The 19,057-nt window shown below is 39.4% G+C and overlaps 1 protein-coding gene across 7 annotated transcripts in view; it reads right to left on the bottom strand.

Moving 5' to 3' along the window:
• LOC124883040 (thyrotropin-releasing hormone-degrading ectoenzyme-like) overlaps positions 1-19,057 on the bottom strand; it is a 344,041-nt gene that overhangs the window by 104,625 nt on the left and 220,359 nt on the right. For all 7 annotated transcript variants that reach the window (XM_047389881.1, XM_047389880.1, XM_047389882.1 and 4 more), the window contains one exon: positions 2,658-2,812. In XM_047389881.1, coding sequence (XP_047245837.1) covers positions 2,658-2,812 — 155 coding nt within the window. The remainder of the gene's footprint in view (positions 1-2,657; positions 2,813-19,057) is intronic.

Genomic DNA, 19,057 nt, shown 5'->3' with positions numbered 1-19,057 from the left:
TCCTTATAAAACCTTTATTCCATTTATGAAATCACAAAAAGAAGCAGTTTCTGTGTTTTTTAGCAGTAGAATCAATTTAGCATTTCAGAAGCATAAAAAACACAATATAGGGACTAGTCACACCTCGACAGAATTATTCCACAATGTTAACAGATTATTAAATATCCTGACACCGTATTTGTTAAAATAAAACACAGAAGGATTCTCACTATGTTGTTAAAACCCTTGAAATGAGAGATTTTATTAATCAATAATATGATTAGACAAATGGCAAAAACATGGGATGGATGGATGGATGGACGGACGGACAGACGGACGGATGGAGGGACGGACGGACGGAGCTCCTGAAAATGGTTCACGTTATTGTTTAGGCAGTTTTTAATATGGCTGTGCAGACATTTGAGAATTAATAACATTTAAATCATGTTGGAGATGTTTTGATATTTAGATAATCTAGATATACTGAAATGCACCGTAAACGCGCAGTTTAAGCAGCCAACATCTGAAGACTCTCAGGATCTCAGTTGTGAGACTTTAGAGGAAGAACCGCTTCGTCTGAGCTGAGAACATAATGATCACAGTGGAGATGGCCTGCAGCAGAGGCTTCACTTCATCAGATGATTCATCTCTGTGTGGTTTTGTAACAAAACACAGACCAAGAGGACATCTGTTAGCAGCAGAGGACCCTCCCCTTTATGGAGCCAATCTGCTCAGAGAGCACCTTCAGCAACAGCAAACCACCCATCAGACCAGCTGTTCAAGAGGAAAACAAGATGTTCAGGCTGATTGTAAAGGACGACTGAGAGAAAGCATCACACCTTCCATCTCAATCTGAACAAGGACACGCTTTGCTTTTTATAGAGCTGCAACAACACTCCTACAATACCTGGAATAACAAGTCAGAGCTGAAAGTAAGGTGGATATCAGCCCGACTCTGTCTGCTAAACTGCCAAGGACTCATTTCCTGAAAGCTGGGAGTTCAGAGAATAACTGATCCAATCCAAACCAACCAAGCCAAGGTAACGTGTTGAGGCTAAGCTGTTGTAGACCGCATCAACCAAACATCACGGCCAGGTTTGGAGTAAGCTAACTAGGGATGGTCTATGAAACTTTAACACTGTATTTTATGGTGTTTATTGCAATAATGATAAAGGTGATGACAGCACACAATATTTGCATTCAATCACATTTTCAAATATTTTTAGACTTGATGCTCCAATGAAACCAAGAAAACATCAATTAGATGCAGCCTCCCTTTATCTAACCTTTAACCCTAGAGTGCTAAAATCCTAAATATTTTCTAATAACAAGCAGATCCAATAAAAATCTCTAAGACCCTCAGAACGTTTGCAGAACTATTGATCCAAATCAATTTAAAAGATTACCAGAAAGTCGGGTTGATTGGAAGGAAATCATGAAACTGGGTTAATGAGGAAAATACTGTAAAGACTCGAAATTGATCTTGAAATCTGTATCTAGATTAAAAATCCAGACACATAACTGATATGTCAGAATGTGCATCCAGACTGAAGGTTTGTCCAATTACCGACCAGTTTCCTAATCCACACCACCTCAGAGTGTCAGAATCATCTGCCTTTCTCTTCACCACGGCAACCGTGATGTGATGTCACCCTAAAACTGTGGCTTGTGTGACAAAAAAAAACAAAGTACCACATGAGACCGGCCTCCCAGACTAATGAGGAGACGTTAGACCGGGTTGAATCCAGATGAAAGTGAGCCGGTTTCAACGGATGACCTCCGTTTAACGCTGGGCCTTCAACACCAGTTGCAGACTGATGTGGAGGTTCTTCATCAAACCCAGCAGCTGATGAGCTGCAGACACTTTAATAAAGCTTAGGAACAACACCAGAACCAAAACTGGATGTTTTTAAAACTGTGGAAACATTTCCAGAATACATTGAAGTGTTTAAACTCAGCTTTCATCCGTTTAACTGTCTTTTCACCACTTACTAGATAAAATGTGGTGTTCGTGCCCCACTTCAGCAGTGGATAGTGTTTTTCAAGGTAAAGAGTGATTCCAGATAACATGTTCTGCTGATTGGATCTTCATATTTTCTCTGACAAGAAAACTAAAGCTAAAATCATGAGATTATACCCAATTACAGCAATCATCTTAGACCCATGAAAGCAGAGAACAAAGCTGAAGTTCCTATGGGAATGAAATGGGAATGGAAGGTGTAGGAATCATAATGAAGTGTTCAATCAGATTCAGGAGTAAGGTCACGCCTTAATCACAGCTCCAATCACCTGCAAGATCACGCCTTGACTTCACCTCCAATAACATGCAAGGTCACTCATTACTTTTTATTCCCTGGGATTGATTTGGTGGGTCCTAAAATGGCCAAGTCACTTTACTTACAGAGACATCCTTTATAGCCACTATTCATGTCAGAACCAACTTGGTCCAGTACAAGGTTCAATTAAACATGGAAGACATTTAATGAAAATAAGCAGAAATTCAGGGCAGTTTTGTTATAAATGTGAGGGATAAACATCTAATAAACTGATTTTCTGGCGTAAAAGATTTTGGCATAATTAAAGTCACCAATGTCTGAAGGACACATAATTAGGACAAAAACATGTCTTACAGAAGACTCCACCAACCCCACCCTGGACACCAGCAAACCTTTTCCTACCTGGTGGCAGATCTCATGGACGACCACCATGGTGAGCTCCATCTGATAGGGCAACGAGGACACCTCGGCATCCAGCAGGATCTTCTGCTCCACGAAGACACTGAGCCCCCAGTTCTCCATGGCTGCGTAGGGATGCTTTGGAACAGCCAGTAAGTCTGAAAACAACAGAGATAAGACATTCCAGCTTCCTGTTTGGGTTTTGCTTTAATAAAAGGAGGCCGTTCTCTGACAGGATGACTGCTAACATCAGAGCAGAACCCATTCTGGGTTCAAATTAAACACATGAGTCATTTTAACAGCCTGCCAGAGAAGCTCCTCATCTCCACAACACGGATCTACGATGTTTTCTACACAACTCCACAAATATCTGCATGAGACAAAGCATTAGGCTGAGGAGAGATGGAGAAAGGAATAAGAAGAAGAACATGAGACAGAAGGCTCTATGGGAGAGAAGGTTTATCAGTTTTATTTGCATCATTTTCATTTTCACCCAGAATGTGAATGCATGGTGCCTAAAATACAAAAACCTACTAAATATTGCATCCAAGCAGCCGTTTGTGATTGCATTACCACACACATTGATGTTGGGATGATCCCAGTTTGATATAATGTGAAGCTGTAAAGTTTAGTAGGATTTTATACTGTTTTTAAATTGGTGTTTCTGAACAACTGAGCAGAAAATTAATAATAATTGAAACTATTGCTGGACTCCAAATCCTGATGTTTTCCTAAAGCCAGTGAGGGTTTGATATCCAGATGCTTCTATCACTACTAAACTGGAAGACAAGGTGAACACAAACATTTTCTCATCCTGATGGAGACAAACTCACTTGCAGTTAAACAGGTTTATCAAGTCTAAATTTAGTTTTCAGTTTCTACAGTGCAGTGAAAAAAGTTTCTCTCTGCCTTTCTCTTTGTTTCTCTTTTTCTATAATATCAGACAAATGTAACCTGAGTAAGTTTTTAATTCATTGTTTTATAGATTAAATGTGATTAGGTCAATTTTTCATTCAATGCATTCATCCAGTCATCAGTTCCGGACCATAGCTGCGAGATAACTTGCAGCAGGACAATCATCTGAAGCACCCCAGCAAGTCCATCGTCGCATTGCTCACAAATAAATAAATAAATCAAAAAGAGTTTGGATTGTCCTAGTCAAAGTCTGGTCTTATATCGAGATGCTGTGACCTTAACAAGAACATTCATTTCGGGGAAAATCTTCAATGAGGCAGATTTCAAACAATTCTGCAAAGCAGAGTGGGTCAGATTTCCCCCACAATGATGTTAGAACATTACTAGTTACCAGAAACACTTGGTGGCAACTGTTGCTGACATGGTTGGAACAACCAGCTATTAGGTTTAGAGAGTAATTACTTCTTCACATGGAGCCAGGTTGGATTGAATTTATTTTCTACCTTCATAAGTGCGAAAACATCATTTTAAAATACTTTTTTGTGTTTACTCAGATTGTTTGAATCAATGAAATACTGTGGATATTTTTTTATTATTTTCCTGACTGATACCTTTGCTCAGTAGGATCAGGCTAATCCTTTCTAAGTTCTCTGCTAACTGGCTTCAACTAAAGACTACAAATCAGGAAATGTGAGGAAAACCCGGCTAATTATTTTACAACACAAAAAATACCATTTTAACAAGGGTGTGTACACTTTTTCAATTCAACATAAACAAAATCCCCTCATAACTTTATGTCCATTTATAACCAACGCCTACCCATTCTACTATAAGAGTAAATCTGGATTTCCTGCTGAAACAGAAAGAAAAACATTCTTCCACAAATCTGATGAAAGTAAAAGAGACGGAAGGGAAGCTGCATTAATTACATTACGAAACATATCTGACATCTCCCAACGGTGGTTTGACTAACTGATAAATATGAGAAAAAAGCTGCAATCTGAGTGTGATGAAAGAAAAAATTCAAGCTGCAGCTGTAAATATCCTGATTAGTAATCTGCAGAATAGGTCCACACATGGAGCTCATACTCATGCGCCTGCAGAGGTTGTTTGATTTGGCAGAATTCAACCAACAAAATGACTTGTTCCTGCTTTAGACCCAGGAAAGGAAGCAGGAGAAGAAGGTGGAGCGTTTAGCAGCTGAAGACTTACTCGAGATCGTGACTTATGAAACATTTTTACAAAAATGTGTCTGTTTTTAGTAGTAAGGTCGTTCCAAGTGACAAGCAGACATCAACACGGAATGACAAAGTGTTTCTTTCAGGGACGAGATCTGATTAAAGAGGAAGCGAAGATAAAAAAAGAAGAAGGTGCAAAGGTGAAAATTGGCTTTTCCACTGTAACGGAAGCTCAGTGTTTCAGAAGAAAAAGGAGATATTTTTCCCCTCATTAAAAATGAGTGAGAACTGTGAGGGTCTCAGTGTGAGCTCGAAATAAGAAATGTGGAGATCAGTAGCAATTATACCAGGAGAAAGTACATTTAAAAAGAAAAATATAAAGTAAGTTTTAATTATTCTCTCAAAAAACGACATAGTAAAGTTTTAGGACCAATTCCAGAACAATACGGTTTCATAATTCCTAAACTTTGGGGATACCTGGAAAAAAGAACATATTTCTGCCGTTGCTGTGACACCAGCTCCCTGTCGGGGGCGCTGAACACAAATTTGAGGGAAGCTTGTGATGCTGACTAGTGTTAGCCACACTAGTTGTGTTTTCCTGCATTTTATGCATTCAGACAGTAAATGTAAATGTTCACGAATAGATATTTCACAACACTGTCAGCAGAGCTAATAGTTTTTATCTGCAACTTTCACTACATTCTACAAACAAGCGGCCATATTGGATTTCAAACTCAGGACTGCTCACTCAGCTTCAGCTTTCTCAGTTTTTTTTAATGAATACAAATGAGCATCACACTTTCAGTTTTTCATTAGCTAAAAACAAAATTTGAAAAACCACTTCCTTCCACTTCACAACTCAACAACTTCCACACAAAAGCCATATAAAGAGCATTACTGTATGTCATCATTAAATTAGGTACTGTGTGATTTCCACATTTATTTGTCATAAAAACCAAAATGCCCTGATATAAAGTCATTTAAACAGTATGAAGTTAAACTGTTTTGGTTGGCTGCACAGAGCCTGCAAGTTAACACACTCAGGCAGAGAGCTAATTGATCCAACCTTCATGTAAAATGTTTCTCCAGCATTCATTGTGTGGGAAAACAAAGCAGTGTTTTCAGCAGATTAAAGAACATCCAAAGGTTCTTTGCCTCATCAGGAGCCTCTGGGTGTCGTCTCTTCAGCTGCTCATCATGCATTTCGCTTATCTTGCTGTGGTTCTCAATGAAATCTGACAGAACATCTAAACATCCCATTTATCACCACTAAACTTGAAGCACTCCCATACTGTAAACCAGTGACTGTGGTTACCAGACCCCCTTCACATACAGCATTTTGGAGAAAAACTATTGTTGCTTTTGTTAAAAAGTTTAAGAAACTAAGAATCATACAGAACCTCCACAGATGTTTGAGGCCCTTTAATTTCCAGGCCTGTCTTTCTATGAAAAAGATAATAATAGAGCATATTATTACACCTGTTGCACATGCTGAAATTAGCCTCACCACGTGAAAGCTGCCAGCTATCAGCCACAAACGTTGGGCAAATGGTAAAGAAAAGGAAACCATCGGAACAATGCAGTCACATTAAAAAGCTGCAGGTGAAATTCACAACTTTAGATCTGAGATGTAATCCCAGCTTCATCCAGATGTATAGATGAGCAGCAATAGGCGAGGAAACCCAGACTGCAGGTGTTTCAGTTCCACCTATTGTTAATGGCTGTAAGGATTACCTTAGAAAACGCTCCGGACTCTAAGATGTGACTGCAGATTTGATCTGAGCTGCTGTCAGTCTCACACAGATTTATAATCCTGTGCAGACATTCAGGAGGAAGTTTTAATGTCTCTCAGGACAGACTCTGTAAAATCTCCTGCAGAGCTGATACTGCTTCTGTTGGATGACAGCCAAAGAGGGAGTTAATCTCACAGATAAGCCTCTGTTCAACCTTTAAGGAAGATTTATCCGATAAACTGATCAGGTGTTATCACCTGGAGACAAATGTCACTGCAGGATGATAACAATACAGATTTACTGAGTTGACTTTTAGCAGATATATGGATGTTCACACAGTGTCGGAGGGTTACTGGATGGGAGGTGGAAAAATCTATCCTTATTATTAAATGTAGTTAAATTTGATGACCGGAGGAAACAGATTTATTGGCACCTCTGGAAAAGATGCTTAAAAACCTTAAAATACACAAATCTTTTATAACAGCAGCAGAATCTCTTCACAAAAGAAAAATCCAACATTGGAGACCATTTATTCAGTGGAGAGGAAAATACTGTATTAAGTGATTTTTAACAAAATCATCAGTCCTATCATTATTGGTACCTCTGTTGCTTATATTTTAAACAACCCACTTTTTCCACCAGGAGAGCATTTTGTCTTCTAGTTCTAGTTGATGTTCTCTTAAGATCAGAACCATTGGTTTCCTACAGGATTTGGATCTGGGGACTGAGACGGCCAGATGTTATGTTGCTGAGATGATCCATTTTCAATGTTGTGGCAGAGGCCACCGGATTTATACCACAGATGAGTTCACGATGTCATGCAGTCTAACAAGGTTCCCAGGCTCTTTGGAAGAGTAACAGGCCCACAGCATCACAGATCCTCCGCCGCACTTTCCTGAGTGCATGGGTTTTAACTCCCTTACCTTCCTCCCCACTGTAAAGATAATCTCAGGTCAGATTCTCTGATTAATGCTCTCCTTGCTGTCAGTTTAGGTGGATGTCCATGTCTTGGTTGGTCTGCAGTTGGTCCATCCTCCTTCCATGTTACAATGATGGACTGAACGGAGCCTGTGAGATGTTGGGATCTTGTTTTAGAATCTAACCCTACTTTTACCTTCTCCACAACTTTCTTCCTGACCTGCCTGTTGTGTTCCTTGGTCTTCATGATGCTTGTTGTTCTGTAATGTTCTCTAACAAACCTCTGAGGTCAGAAACAGAACTGCTGGATTTATATTCAGATATGGATATTATTTTATTCCGAGGTATCTCAAAAAAAAGGGGGTAAAAATAAAAGCATGCTACACTTTTGGGATTTTTATTAGCAGAAAACCATTTTTTCTCCACTTCCACATTTCACAATACTTCGTCTTGGTCCATCCACTAGACTCCCAATAAAACGTTTTCAGTCAGAATTTGATAGAATAAGGAAAAGAGGGCCGACCTCCAGCAGTTTGGTTTTTACGTTGCAAAGCAGAACTCTGCAGCTGTCGTCACTCTGGCCGGTTCGGGTGGTAACCACACGTCATCATGCCGTGGGCACATTGTCCAACATGGATCAATGTAGGCAGCGACACAGTTGGATGTCTTCAAGTATTCAGACTTCTGTGGAGATTGAGGGTACAAAGCGTCCGTCTGAAACAAATCTGATGACTTGTGATGGTTTAAAAAAGTTGTTTGACTCATATGTCTAAGTCAGTTTTCTTCTTGTAGCTTCCACAAACAAACAACAGGTGGGTTTGCTGGGGATCAAAGGAAGCATTTGTGGAAAACGCACATCATGTCCACTCTTAAGCACGGCGTAGGATCTGTGATGCTGTGTGTCTGTTTCTCTTCCAAAGGCCCTGGGAACCTTTTTACAGTGCATAACAATAGAAACCCTGTGTCCTCTGCCAGAAAGCTGAAAATGGGACATTTTTGGTGACTTTCAGCAGGATAATGATCCAAAAAACATCTGAACAAATTGACAAATTCTACCTTCTCCCATCTCAGTCCTAAAATCCAAATCCTACTGTGGTACTGGTGGTTTTGCTAAAATCATTTTTTTCTCCAGTGAAAGAAAGGACTGAAATTAACAGGTGAGTGAGATACCTTGCTTCTGTGATAAACGATTTATTTCAAGGCTTTTTAAACATATTTTTACTGAGGAGGACATCAGCAAATACATCTATGTCAAGTTCTTCAATGTTTAAAATGCTGTCATACTTGGAAAAACACAAATAAATGGAAACACAGCTCAAGAAACAACAAAGATTCATTATAAAATCAAGAAATGGCCACAGTAGGAAGAGGCAGAAGATTTAAAAAAAAGCTTTAAATGCTGGGATCTGCTGTGAAAAATCTAACAGAAAGTGGCTCAGCACACAAAGGGAATCCAAGCAGCTCAATCCAACTTTTCTTCATTTCTGCTCTCTAATTGGGCCATGCTTAAAAACAAACATCTTTCCAACATTTCCCACAATGCAACAAGACAGGAAATATCCCTGTTCTATCAAATTATGAACTTCCAGGCACGGAGCTGTTTTTTTAAAATCAGCTGGAAAAACGTGAGGGAACCGTTTTCCTGTTTCCTAATGTGAAAACAGCTGCTGCACAGACTCATGTCTGACAGTTCAACCCGGTTTTTATAGAAGCTGATCATAAAACAGGTCGGACACACCTGATAAGGACCGTCAGCATGTGTAAAAAAGTTCCTGATCATCATCGGGGATCATCATCTAGGCAGCAGCTGACAGACTAAAACTCTGTGCCACAGCTGGAGTCAGCACTTTGTGAAGGTTACAAACAGACTAGAGGTCAAAGCGATGCAGGCTGGAGCTGCTGAATTCAAGCCAGGACTCAGGTGAGTCACTGATGGACAAAACAAGCAGGTGGACCAGCAAACAAACAACCTAAATGTGCTGCAAACTGAGGAAAACTTCAACTACACAACAGAGAGCTGGGTCATTTATTGTTTAAAAGTTTGAGCCTGTAGCTCATTATATTTATCTTCATTTCCATGTCCAAAAGCAAAGGTGTACAAAATGCTCAGTCTTCCCTATATCTGGAACTTAAGTCTGGATCACTTCACTCCTTTACCAATCTAACAAAACACCACCAATTTCTCCTGGTTTTGTTCACCAGCCAATTTCCCTGTGCATCTCTGTTATTTACATCAGGGCTAAGAGGAATTTCAGGAATACCATACAGAGGAGCTGGTTGCCTTCATGTGGCAGGGCAAATTATCTCTACTAAAACGAATTCACAAGACAAAACCCTGATTGCATGATTGACTTTATAAAATTAAGACTGGATCCAGCTTTAAAACAGGCAGGCAACCTTGATATAATAGTAACCTATGTTTGTATGACCTTCAACCATTTGGATTAGTTGTGTGTCTGTGTGTTTGGGTCAGTGGGTAAATGTGAGCAGGTTTGTCACCTGGAGGTGCACAATTGTTAGAATGGCAAGAACTGTAGAAAGCCTGCAACACGTAGCACCCAAAAGCTGAAAAGGATAGATAGACTCTGCTCCAGAAGGATGCAGCAGACAGACACAAAGCGTGACCCCAGGGCAGCAATTCGCCCCACAAAGAGGTCGGCCGAAGAGCCAGAGGGTAAAATGTATGGCACCGAGCCCCCCGACCCAGCCACACTGCCACCTCCCACCATGCAGGCCAAGGCTAGGACCCAGTCCCCGTGGTAGCCCAGGACCCGAACCAACCCCAAGACCCTCCAGCACCAAGCAGGAGAGAAACCACGATGAAGATTGTTCTGTTCTTTGTCAGCAAACGTTCAGCCTGCGCAGGAGATGAAAAAATGTTTCCCCAATGGCTGATAATACTGTAGTCTTTTAATTAAGCTGCTTTATGACAACTAATAATTGCTGAACAATGTGTGGAGCAATAAATTCATCACAGTTTACAGGCAACCCTTTAACTGGTTTAAAACCAATCCAAACGCTGTTATAGTTCTCACACCCTGGAAGAGTCGCTGTATGACGCAAGAAACACAGCAGCTGATGCAAAGTGAAACATGATAAACACGTTACTACAAACTCCAACTTCAAAGCCTCGAACGTGATTGGCTGACAGCTCATTACCCACACGACTGAGGCTCAGACTGCAGAACTGATTGGCTGGCAGAGGGGGGACATATATTTGATTGTTGTAACTTCAGGGGAATGCAAATCAGTTGTTGGGTTTTAGGTGAAACATGCAAATGAGACATTATACTCTGCAGACATTTAAATTAAAAGGAAATGAATTGCTTCATTTTCACTGCAGAGCGAACCTTCAGGAGGTCCCTGCGTCCCACAACACACAGACATGTGAAATAAATTAGATTCACTCCTCACTCTGTCGTTATTCTTGTGCAGTTACTCAGGTGTTTCACCCAGATCCAGCCCGTCTGAGGACTTCCTTTCATCGTACTACTTTTTGTAAGAAATGAAGAAATAAGTATATGCTTTTCAAACATTCACAGCTCTGGTGAGAAGTTTCCATCCACCCATCATGGACAGGAATGACATTAATTTGGTCTTTCAAAAATTTCTTTGAGTTCTTTTTCCAGGGTGGAAGGATTACGCAACAAACAACCGGAATGACTTAAAAACAACTTTTTAACGTTTAACTTCTCTCTAATCCACAGAGGGTCAAAAGTATGCATAAACGCTCAAAAACATACATAAACGCTCACTAATATTTGTTTAGAGGTCTGTTAGCAAGCTGCACTTAGAATAGTCCACACATTTTCAACAGAGGTTCAGGTTTTTGGAAAGTTCATTCCAGAAAATTCACGTTAGGCTGTTTTATCTGACCCAAAACCAGCTCGGATGTGTGTTTGGATCAGTATCCAGCTGAAGTCAGTTTCAGACATCTTGTTGTTGAGGTGGGATGAAGTTGAAGAATTCAGAGGTAGTCCTCCTCCTGCACCGCCATGTTTTCCTCTTCCAAACAATCATCTTGTCATTGTGTTCACACAGTTCAGTCTGAATAATCTGACCCAAAATCCTTTCTACAGAAGACATTTGGCTCATCTATGAGGAGAGCTGCTAATTTCAGTCCGAGCTTAAGCAGATTTTTTAAAAGTTACTTTTCCATTGTTCTGACTGTTGGTCAAACAAATATCAGACAAATACCATAGGATATTCAAACTTGTGCACTCAGTTCATGTTTTTAAAATCTTTCATTATGTTGTATAATTGTTCCACCTTGGAAAAATGTTGGTTGAAATAAATTCTTAAAAGCCCCAAATTGTTATTACATCTTGTTACATATTTAACCAGGCAAAAAAAACATTCAGAATTAGAATCTCATTTACATGTCCTTAAACAGCCACAGCTCCAGCCTGCACTAAAACACAACACTTGCATAGAAATGACACATCACAGAACAGAAAATGTCTGGAAAAATAAACTAAAAAGAGTCGAATGATGTGTGTCCACTCCAATCATTTGCAAAACCATCAATCAAGCCATTTCTCTGCAGATGCAATAAAATCTGTTTAAACTCATTGAGACAAGCTTCAGATAATGTGATGCTTCCAAGTGTGAGGAACAGATCATTCTCCAACTCAGTTCAAGCCCTTGGTTACAGAAAACAGTATATGTGAATGAACTTCTTTCATGTTTTTAAGGATGCAGGATGTTAAAACGATGACAGGCCAATGTTTCTTTCTTTGCATGGCTAAAGCAAACCACCCAATGCTGGAATACCAAACAGGGATGAGTCAGCGTTTTAAACTTTGTGATGAACTCTTTGCTGCACTTTAAGACTGCTATGAGGCATTCAAATGAATTACATCCCTTTAGATGTGATACTTGACGGTAAAGAGAAGCATCTAGGTAAGGTAAGGTAAGTTTATTTATATAGCGCTTTTCAGCAACGAGACACTCAAAGCGCTGTACATACAATTACAATACAATCACAAAGAAAATAAACACAAATACAGACAGAAAAACAAATCAAATGATAAAATCAAACAACAGAGGTAATTAAAAAAAAATAATAATAATAAAGAGAATAGAATGATGGATAAGAAAATGAAAGGAAAATTGGACGGAAAACGTAACTAATTATGCATAGATGGTCCAGTCAAAGGCCACTCTAAACAAAGTTTTTAATCTTGATTTAAAGCAACTTAGGGTTTTGGCACTATTACAGTTTTCTGGGAGTTTATTCCAGATTAGTGGAGCATAAGAACTAAAAGCTGCTTCTCCATGTTTGGTTCTGGTTCTGGTTCTGCAGAGTAGATTTGAGCCAGAAGACCTGAGAGGTCTGGGTGGTTGATACAATGACAACACGTCTGTAATGTATTTTGGTGCTAAGCCATTCAGTGATTTATAGACTAACAGAAGTATTTTAAAGTCTATTCTCTGAGCTACAGGGAGCCAGTGTAGGGACTTTAGAACCGGGCTGATGTGCTCCACTTTCTTAGTTCTAGTGAGGACGCGGGCAGCAGCGTTCTGGATCAACTGCAGCTGTCTGATCGACTTTTTAGGCAGACCTGTGAAGACACCGTTGCAGTAATCAATTCTACTAAAGATGAATGCATGAATTAGTTTTTCAAGGTCCTGCTGAGACATTAGTCCTTTAATCCTGGAGATGTTCTTTAGGTGATAGAAGGCCGACCTTGTTACTGTCTTTATGTGTCTCTGAAGGTTCAGGTCTGAGTCCATCACTACACCCAGGTTTCGAGCCTGACTGGTGGTTTCTAGCTGTATTAACTGAAGCTGCGTGCTAACTTTTAAACGCTCTTCCTTTGGTCCAAAGATTATTACTTCAGTTTTGTTTTGATTCAGCTGAAGAAGATTTAGGCCCATCCATGCATTGATTTCTTCTAAGCATTTACCCAGCGCTTGAATGGGTTCATGGTCACCTGGTGACATCGTAACGTATAGCTGTGTGTCGTCTGCATAGTTATAATAACTTACGTTGTTGTTTATTAAAATCTGAGTTAGGGGGAGCCTGTACATATTGAATAGGAGGGGCCCTAAGATGGACCCTTGGGGAACGCCACATGGGATTTTTGTGCTCTCTGATGTAAAGTTACCTACTGACACAAAAAAGTCCAAACAAAATCAAGATTCCTTAGTGTTTGTCTCTGAACCATGAAGACTGGTGACTGATGGATGATTGAACAAGATGCATAAGTTTGTTGTTTTTTGGCTAAACTAGTTTAAAAAGGTCATCAAGTGTCTGTTAAGGTGTGGATCCAACAGAGTACAACACAGTATCATTAGCATAAAATAGGAAATTATATTTAGTAATTCTCAATCAACATCAGCAACCCTTGATATGGCATACAGGCTCATGATGAGTGGATCTGAAATTCTGACTGAAACCAAACTGATCAAATATTACAGTGCTTGGAAAAATATAATTACCCTTTTACAGATTTTTTTTAGTTTCAAATTTGTTTCTAATTGAATTGTTTTAAATCCTCATTATCGTTATAGGATAACCTGAGTGAATAAAAAAAGATGTTTACAATTGATTAATCAATTTATTTAGGGGTGAAAGCTAACCAAACAAGCCTGGCTCTCTGTGAAAAAAGTAAGTGCCCCCCAAACCTAATAACTAGTTGTTCCACCCTAATGAGTTTTTTACATCACTGTGGAAATATTTTGGCCTACTCTTCTTTGCAGAATTGTTTTAATTTAACCACTTCGGAAGGTTTTCAAGCATGAACACCCTTTTTAAAGTAATTTCAAGACATTTAAATTTAATTCAATTCAGACTTTGACTAGACTACTTTAAACCTTTTTTAGCAATTCAGAAGTGAAATGTGTGGTTTTTTTGGGTCATTTTCCCAGGTGTGCTTGAATGCAAAGCCACAAACTGATGACTGGATCACCTTCAGGATTTTCTGGTATAGAGAAGAACTTATGGTTCCATTAATTACAGAAAGTCATCCAGGTTCTGAAGCAAGGAAGCAGTCACAGACCATCATACTACCGCCACCATGCTTCACTGTGGGTACAATGTCCATTTTCTGTAATGCTTAATTTCTGCTCCAGATATCAGCCCCATTTAAAAAGATCTACTTTATGCACCCCAAGAATGTCTTCTGTGTTCTTAGCAAATATGAGACATGCCTTTGTGCTCTGTTTGCTCTCAGTGGTTTGAGCCTTCACTCCAGGCTTTAACACTATTGTAGATGCCCTTTTACCTAATCACTTTCTAATTGTTGAACTATAAACTCTAATCATAAGACAACTGAGGCCTGCAGAGCTTTAAGTCAAGTCAAGTCAGTTTATTTATATAGCGCCCTTCAGCAACAAGGCACTCAAAGCGCTGCACACAAGGAAAAACATTACAATGATACAGAAAAACAAATAAAAACATTACAATGATACAGACACAGAAAAACAAATCAAATAACATTAATAATCCTTGGGAGTAATAATAATCCTTCCGGGTTTACTGGTAGAAATTGGCTCCAAGCCACTCTTTATAATAAAGCATCTTATGCTAAAAGAAGATGATAATATTGATTGTCTCATCATTCCACTGAATTCTAACTAGTGAAGCTGAGTCACTGGTACAAAACAGCTTTAATCCACGTTTTCAGGTGCTAATAATATATTGCTTTTACTGGTATTGAAGTTGAACTAAGTAATAACAATCCATTGTAGTCTAAGAAAGCTGGGTCATTGGTGTAAGAGCTGCTAAAGTCCAAATTACTAATAATTTTTGGTTTTCGCTGGTAATCCTTCTGATAAAACTAAAACTCTATGAAAAAGTAATGAAATCACGCAATTCGGTGCAGGACTAAGCAACACACAAGAAGAAAAGATTTTGCAAGAGTGCGGAAGAATCCTGGGGTTGCGAATATATAACTGTGAGTGTGTGTGCAAGAATTAGACTGTTAACACAGACAGAGCGCCATTGTCCTTGAGGAGAGGGATGCAAGTTTTCTCAATCGACCGCCTTAGACGTTGTTTTTTTTTTTTTTTTTTTGTAACTCCTGAGACGTTCCACCACTGTTTGCTGGAGTTCCAGCCTTACAAATTGCTTTCTAGCCATTTCCAGACTGATTGATGTCAATGATTTTATTTGCTATTGAATTTCTTTAGATTGGGGATGTGATGCTTTTTGAAACCTTTTAGCCTACTTCATATTGTCATACACGTCCTATATTTAAGTAAAAACTGCTTTTTATATCTACTTGAGTTATGTTTAATATTAAATGTGTTTGATGATCTGAAAGATCTAACATAAGCAAAAAATCAATAAATAACATCAGGCGTCTTTTTGGGGGCAAACAGGTTTTCATAAAAGCATACAAGAGGGTGTTTATAGGTCTACTATATCTAAAAGAAAAAATAACACTGCTTAGACATTAATCCTAAAAAGAAATCCTAAAAGTGAATCGTCGTTTACATTCAGTAAGAAGCTTTTCCCACTCCATGTGGGTGGATCAAGTTTGGCTCGAGTACTGAAACAGAAAAAGAAATTGAAAACTTAAGGTCCGAAAGGACATTTATCCACCCACCATCGGTATGATGCTTTTCTTTAATGTGGTATATTTATTTTTTGTGCACACTGTGAGTAAGCAGGCCAAAAACACTTGTGTTTGATTCAGATGTCAGTTTAAACCATTACCAAAAGAGTGTTTCATCGCCTGAAAACTATTTTCTCTGTACAATTAGTTAATTTGACTCACAGAGACTCTACACTTGTGTTGCTGGTATGTTGGACCAGAGACACCTATTTGTCTCTGTAACCAGCATCAGGACTGAAGCAGCACCGCAGGATGCAATGAGGAGAAAGTTTTCATCCCCTTACTGATTTCTTCTTTTTTTTTTTTTACTCTTTTTACAAACAAGAATGTTTCAGATCATCAAATAAATGTTAATATCAGATAGATATTAGGGTTAAAAACCTATCCATGCCAACCTGACCCTCTGGGAAAAAGTAAGTACTCCTCCCCATGTTAGGCCATGAATTAACTGTGATTAACACATGTTTTTGGAAAGCTGAATTTTATTCCACACATTTACTGCCGGACCAGTGGAATCCCTTAAATAGAACCTGTCTGACAACATGAAGAAGACTAAAAGATAAAAAAGCAACACAGCACGCCTTGTTCTAAAGAAATTGAAGAACAGATGAGAAACTAACTCACTGACATCTGTCAGTTTCAAATGGTAACAGTGATTTCTAAGGGACTGCAGTGAACCACAGTGGGAGAAAATATCCATAAGTGGAGAAAATACAGAACAGTGGAGAACCTTCCTAGAAGAAACTGGCCTACCAAAATTACTCCAGGAGGTAATCAACATATCAAGGAGGCCACAAAAGAACTCAGAACAACATCTAAAGCTCTGCAGGCCTCACTTGCTTTGGTTTGAGGTCTGAGTTCATGATTCAAGACAGACTGGGCAAAGCAGAAAATCCTGAAGGAGGATTCCATCCACCAGTTTGTGACCTGAAGTTCAAGCTGGCTCAGTTGAGTTTTTCAGCAGAACAATGATCCGAAGCACACTTGCAAGTCACCTTTAATTGGCTCAGAAAAAGCTAAATTTAGGTTTGGGATTGACCTAGTCAAAGTCAAGACTTAAATCCAATCTAGATGTTGCGTTATGACCTTCAACAGGCCTTTTATTCTGGAAAACCCTCTAATGGGGCTCATTTAAAACAATTCTGCAAAGCAGAATTGGCAAAAATTGCTTCATAGTGATGTAAATGACTCATTGCCAGCTGCCAGAAAGGCTCGATAGCAGTTGGTACTGCCAAGGGTGGCACAAACAGTTGTTCTGGATAGCTTTTAGTCCCTTAATAATTGAAATCATATAAAAAACACTTTTTGTATTTACTCTGATTCTAATTGTTGTGTAGAAAACATTTTTGATGATCTGAAAAAGTCAAGTGCAACCAAAAAAAGCAAAAGAGAACAGAAGAAATCTGAAAGGCTGTATCTGAGAATCGGATTCAGAAATGATCTTGTTTCTGTTGGAAACATTAAAATCACCATTTGATGAGTCACTGTAGTTTCTTCTAAATGTAAATGTTGCTCTACAGAATTGGGTGAGGACTCTGATACGAGGGAAGAAAACTCATGTTTGCCCGCTGTGGAAAGACTGCCCCCATGAAATTTTCATGAGCAACCCCTTAACGGCATCTACTTTAGAATCTTTTTGTTAAGGATTTGCTGCATTCACTAATATTTTTCTTTAAACCACACTGTCATGTTTCGTTCCTCTTCCACATATTAGGTTTACACCCAGGGGTCTGCCTCCGTCTTGCTTCCTCTACAAACATTACAGATGAAGCGACAGAGCCAGAAAAAGCTTCCATTCCACATCTTTGTCTCACTCCTTGGACTCATTTTCTCTCCTTTTTCCTCTCTGCAGTCGAGCTCCACTTGTCCCCCAATTATCTTTTGCTCATTCAGATAAGAGCTGCTTCACATCGAACAGAGGAGGAAACCAGAGAAGAGAGTCTGAATGTTAAAACGCTGTCACAGCCAAAGCTTAACCTGCAGCTACAGACAAACCCTCTGCAAATAACAAACAGCTGCAGCAAGAGCAGCCGGAGGCTGAAGTGCTCATTACATCCTATAATAAGAAAGTCTTGTGCAGAATAAACATCATGCTGTTGACATGGGTATTGTGGGAGGTTAAAACGTAAAGTGTGCCCTAAGGAGGGTCCTAAATAAACAGTCCATGAGGAAGTTTAGCCTCAGAGGACATAGAATATATATATTCCTGTTTCAGAATAACTAAAATTAACCAGATTATGTGCACAACCGTCGTCCCTTGTGTGGTTCATGGTAATCCGACAAATAGGCCCATATGAAGCGATTTGCCTTAGACACCAGGTCAACATTAAAGGAGACACAAGCCCACAATGTTTTTGAGGTTTAAAAAAGTCTAAATGTCTAAGATTCTTTATCTGGTGTTTGCAATGGTGTTGCTATCCGGCCAAGATAAGCAAAAACGAGCTTAACCACGCGTGCAAAAAAAGAGATCAGAGATAGGATGTATCAAAACTGTTATTAAAAGGTAGGTCGGGTGCTTTTTAATAGATCATTTAAAATTTAATTGGCAGACTAGACACAGATGGCAGAGAGAACATGTAGTGCTTAGCTGCTAAGCATTTCATACATCGATATAGAGAACTTTGTTGGGACAGCCATGGTTACAACGTGAAAGGCCAGTACAAACTTTAATGGAACTTTCAAAATAAATTGCATTAACCTACTTCCAGCACAGCCAAGAAAAGTGGCAACTGCAGGCTTCCTGTGACGTCTCTGTCCAAATAAAAGCACCGCTGTTGCTACATCCTGCCTCTTCTACGCGGGTCACACAGGGACCTGGACAGAGAGACCAGGCGCGCGGATATCTCTTTGCTGGTAAAAAGACAAACTCTTCAACTGGATCCGAGAGTGTCATACGATCATCGATCATATGCATTAAGTTAAGTACAGAAAGAATGAATTACTGTCTGTGTATCCGGTATTCATTCATGAAAGGGGATAATAATTAAGGTACAAGCCTGGCTTGAGTTTCTCTCTCTGAAGCCTGCAGAAGCAAACTGTGTTCCAGAGAAGTCCCCAGTAGAGATGCTGTCTCTACAAGCCGAGTCTGAAGGAAG

This window comes from Girardinichthys multiradiatus, chromosome 17 (genome assembly GCF_021462225.1).
Source record: "Girardinichthys multiradiatus isolate DD_20200921_A chromosome 17, DD_fGirMul_XY1, whole genome shotgun sequence".
Lineage (NCBI taxonomy): Eukaryota > Metazoa > Chordata > Actinopteri > Cyprinodontiformes > Goodeidae > Girardinichthys > Girardinichthys multiradiatus.
This window is presented reverse-complemented; position numbering and strand designations above follow the sequence as displayed.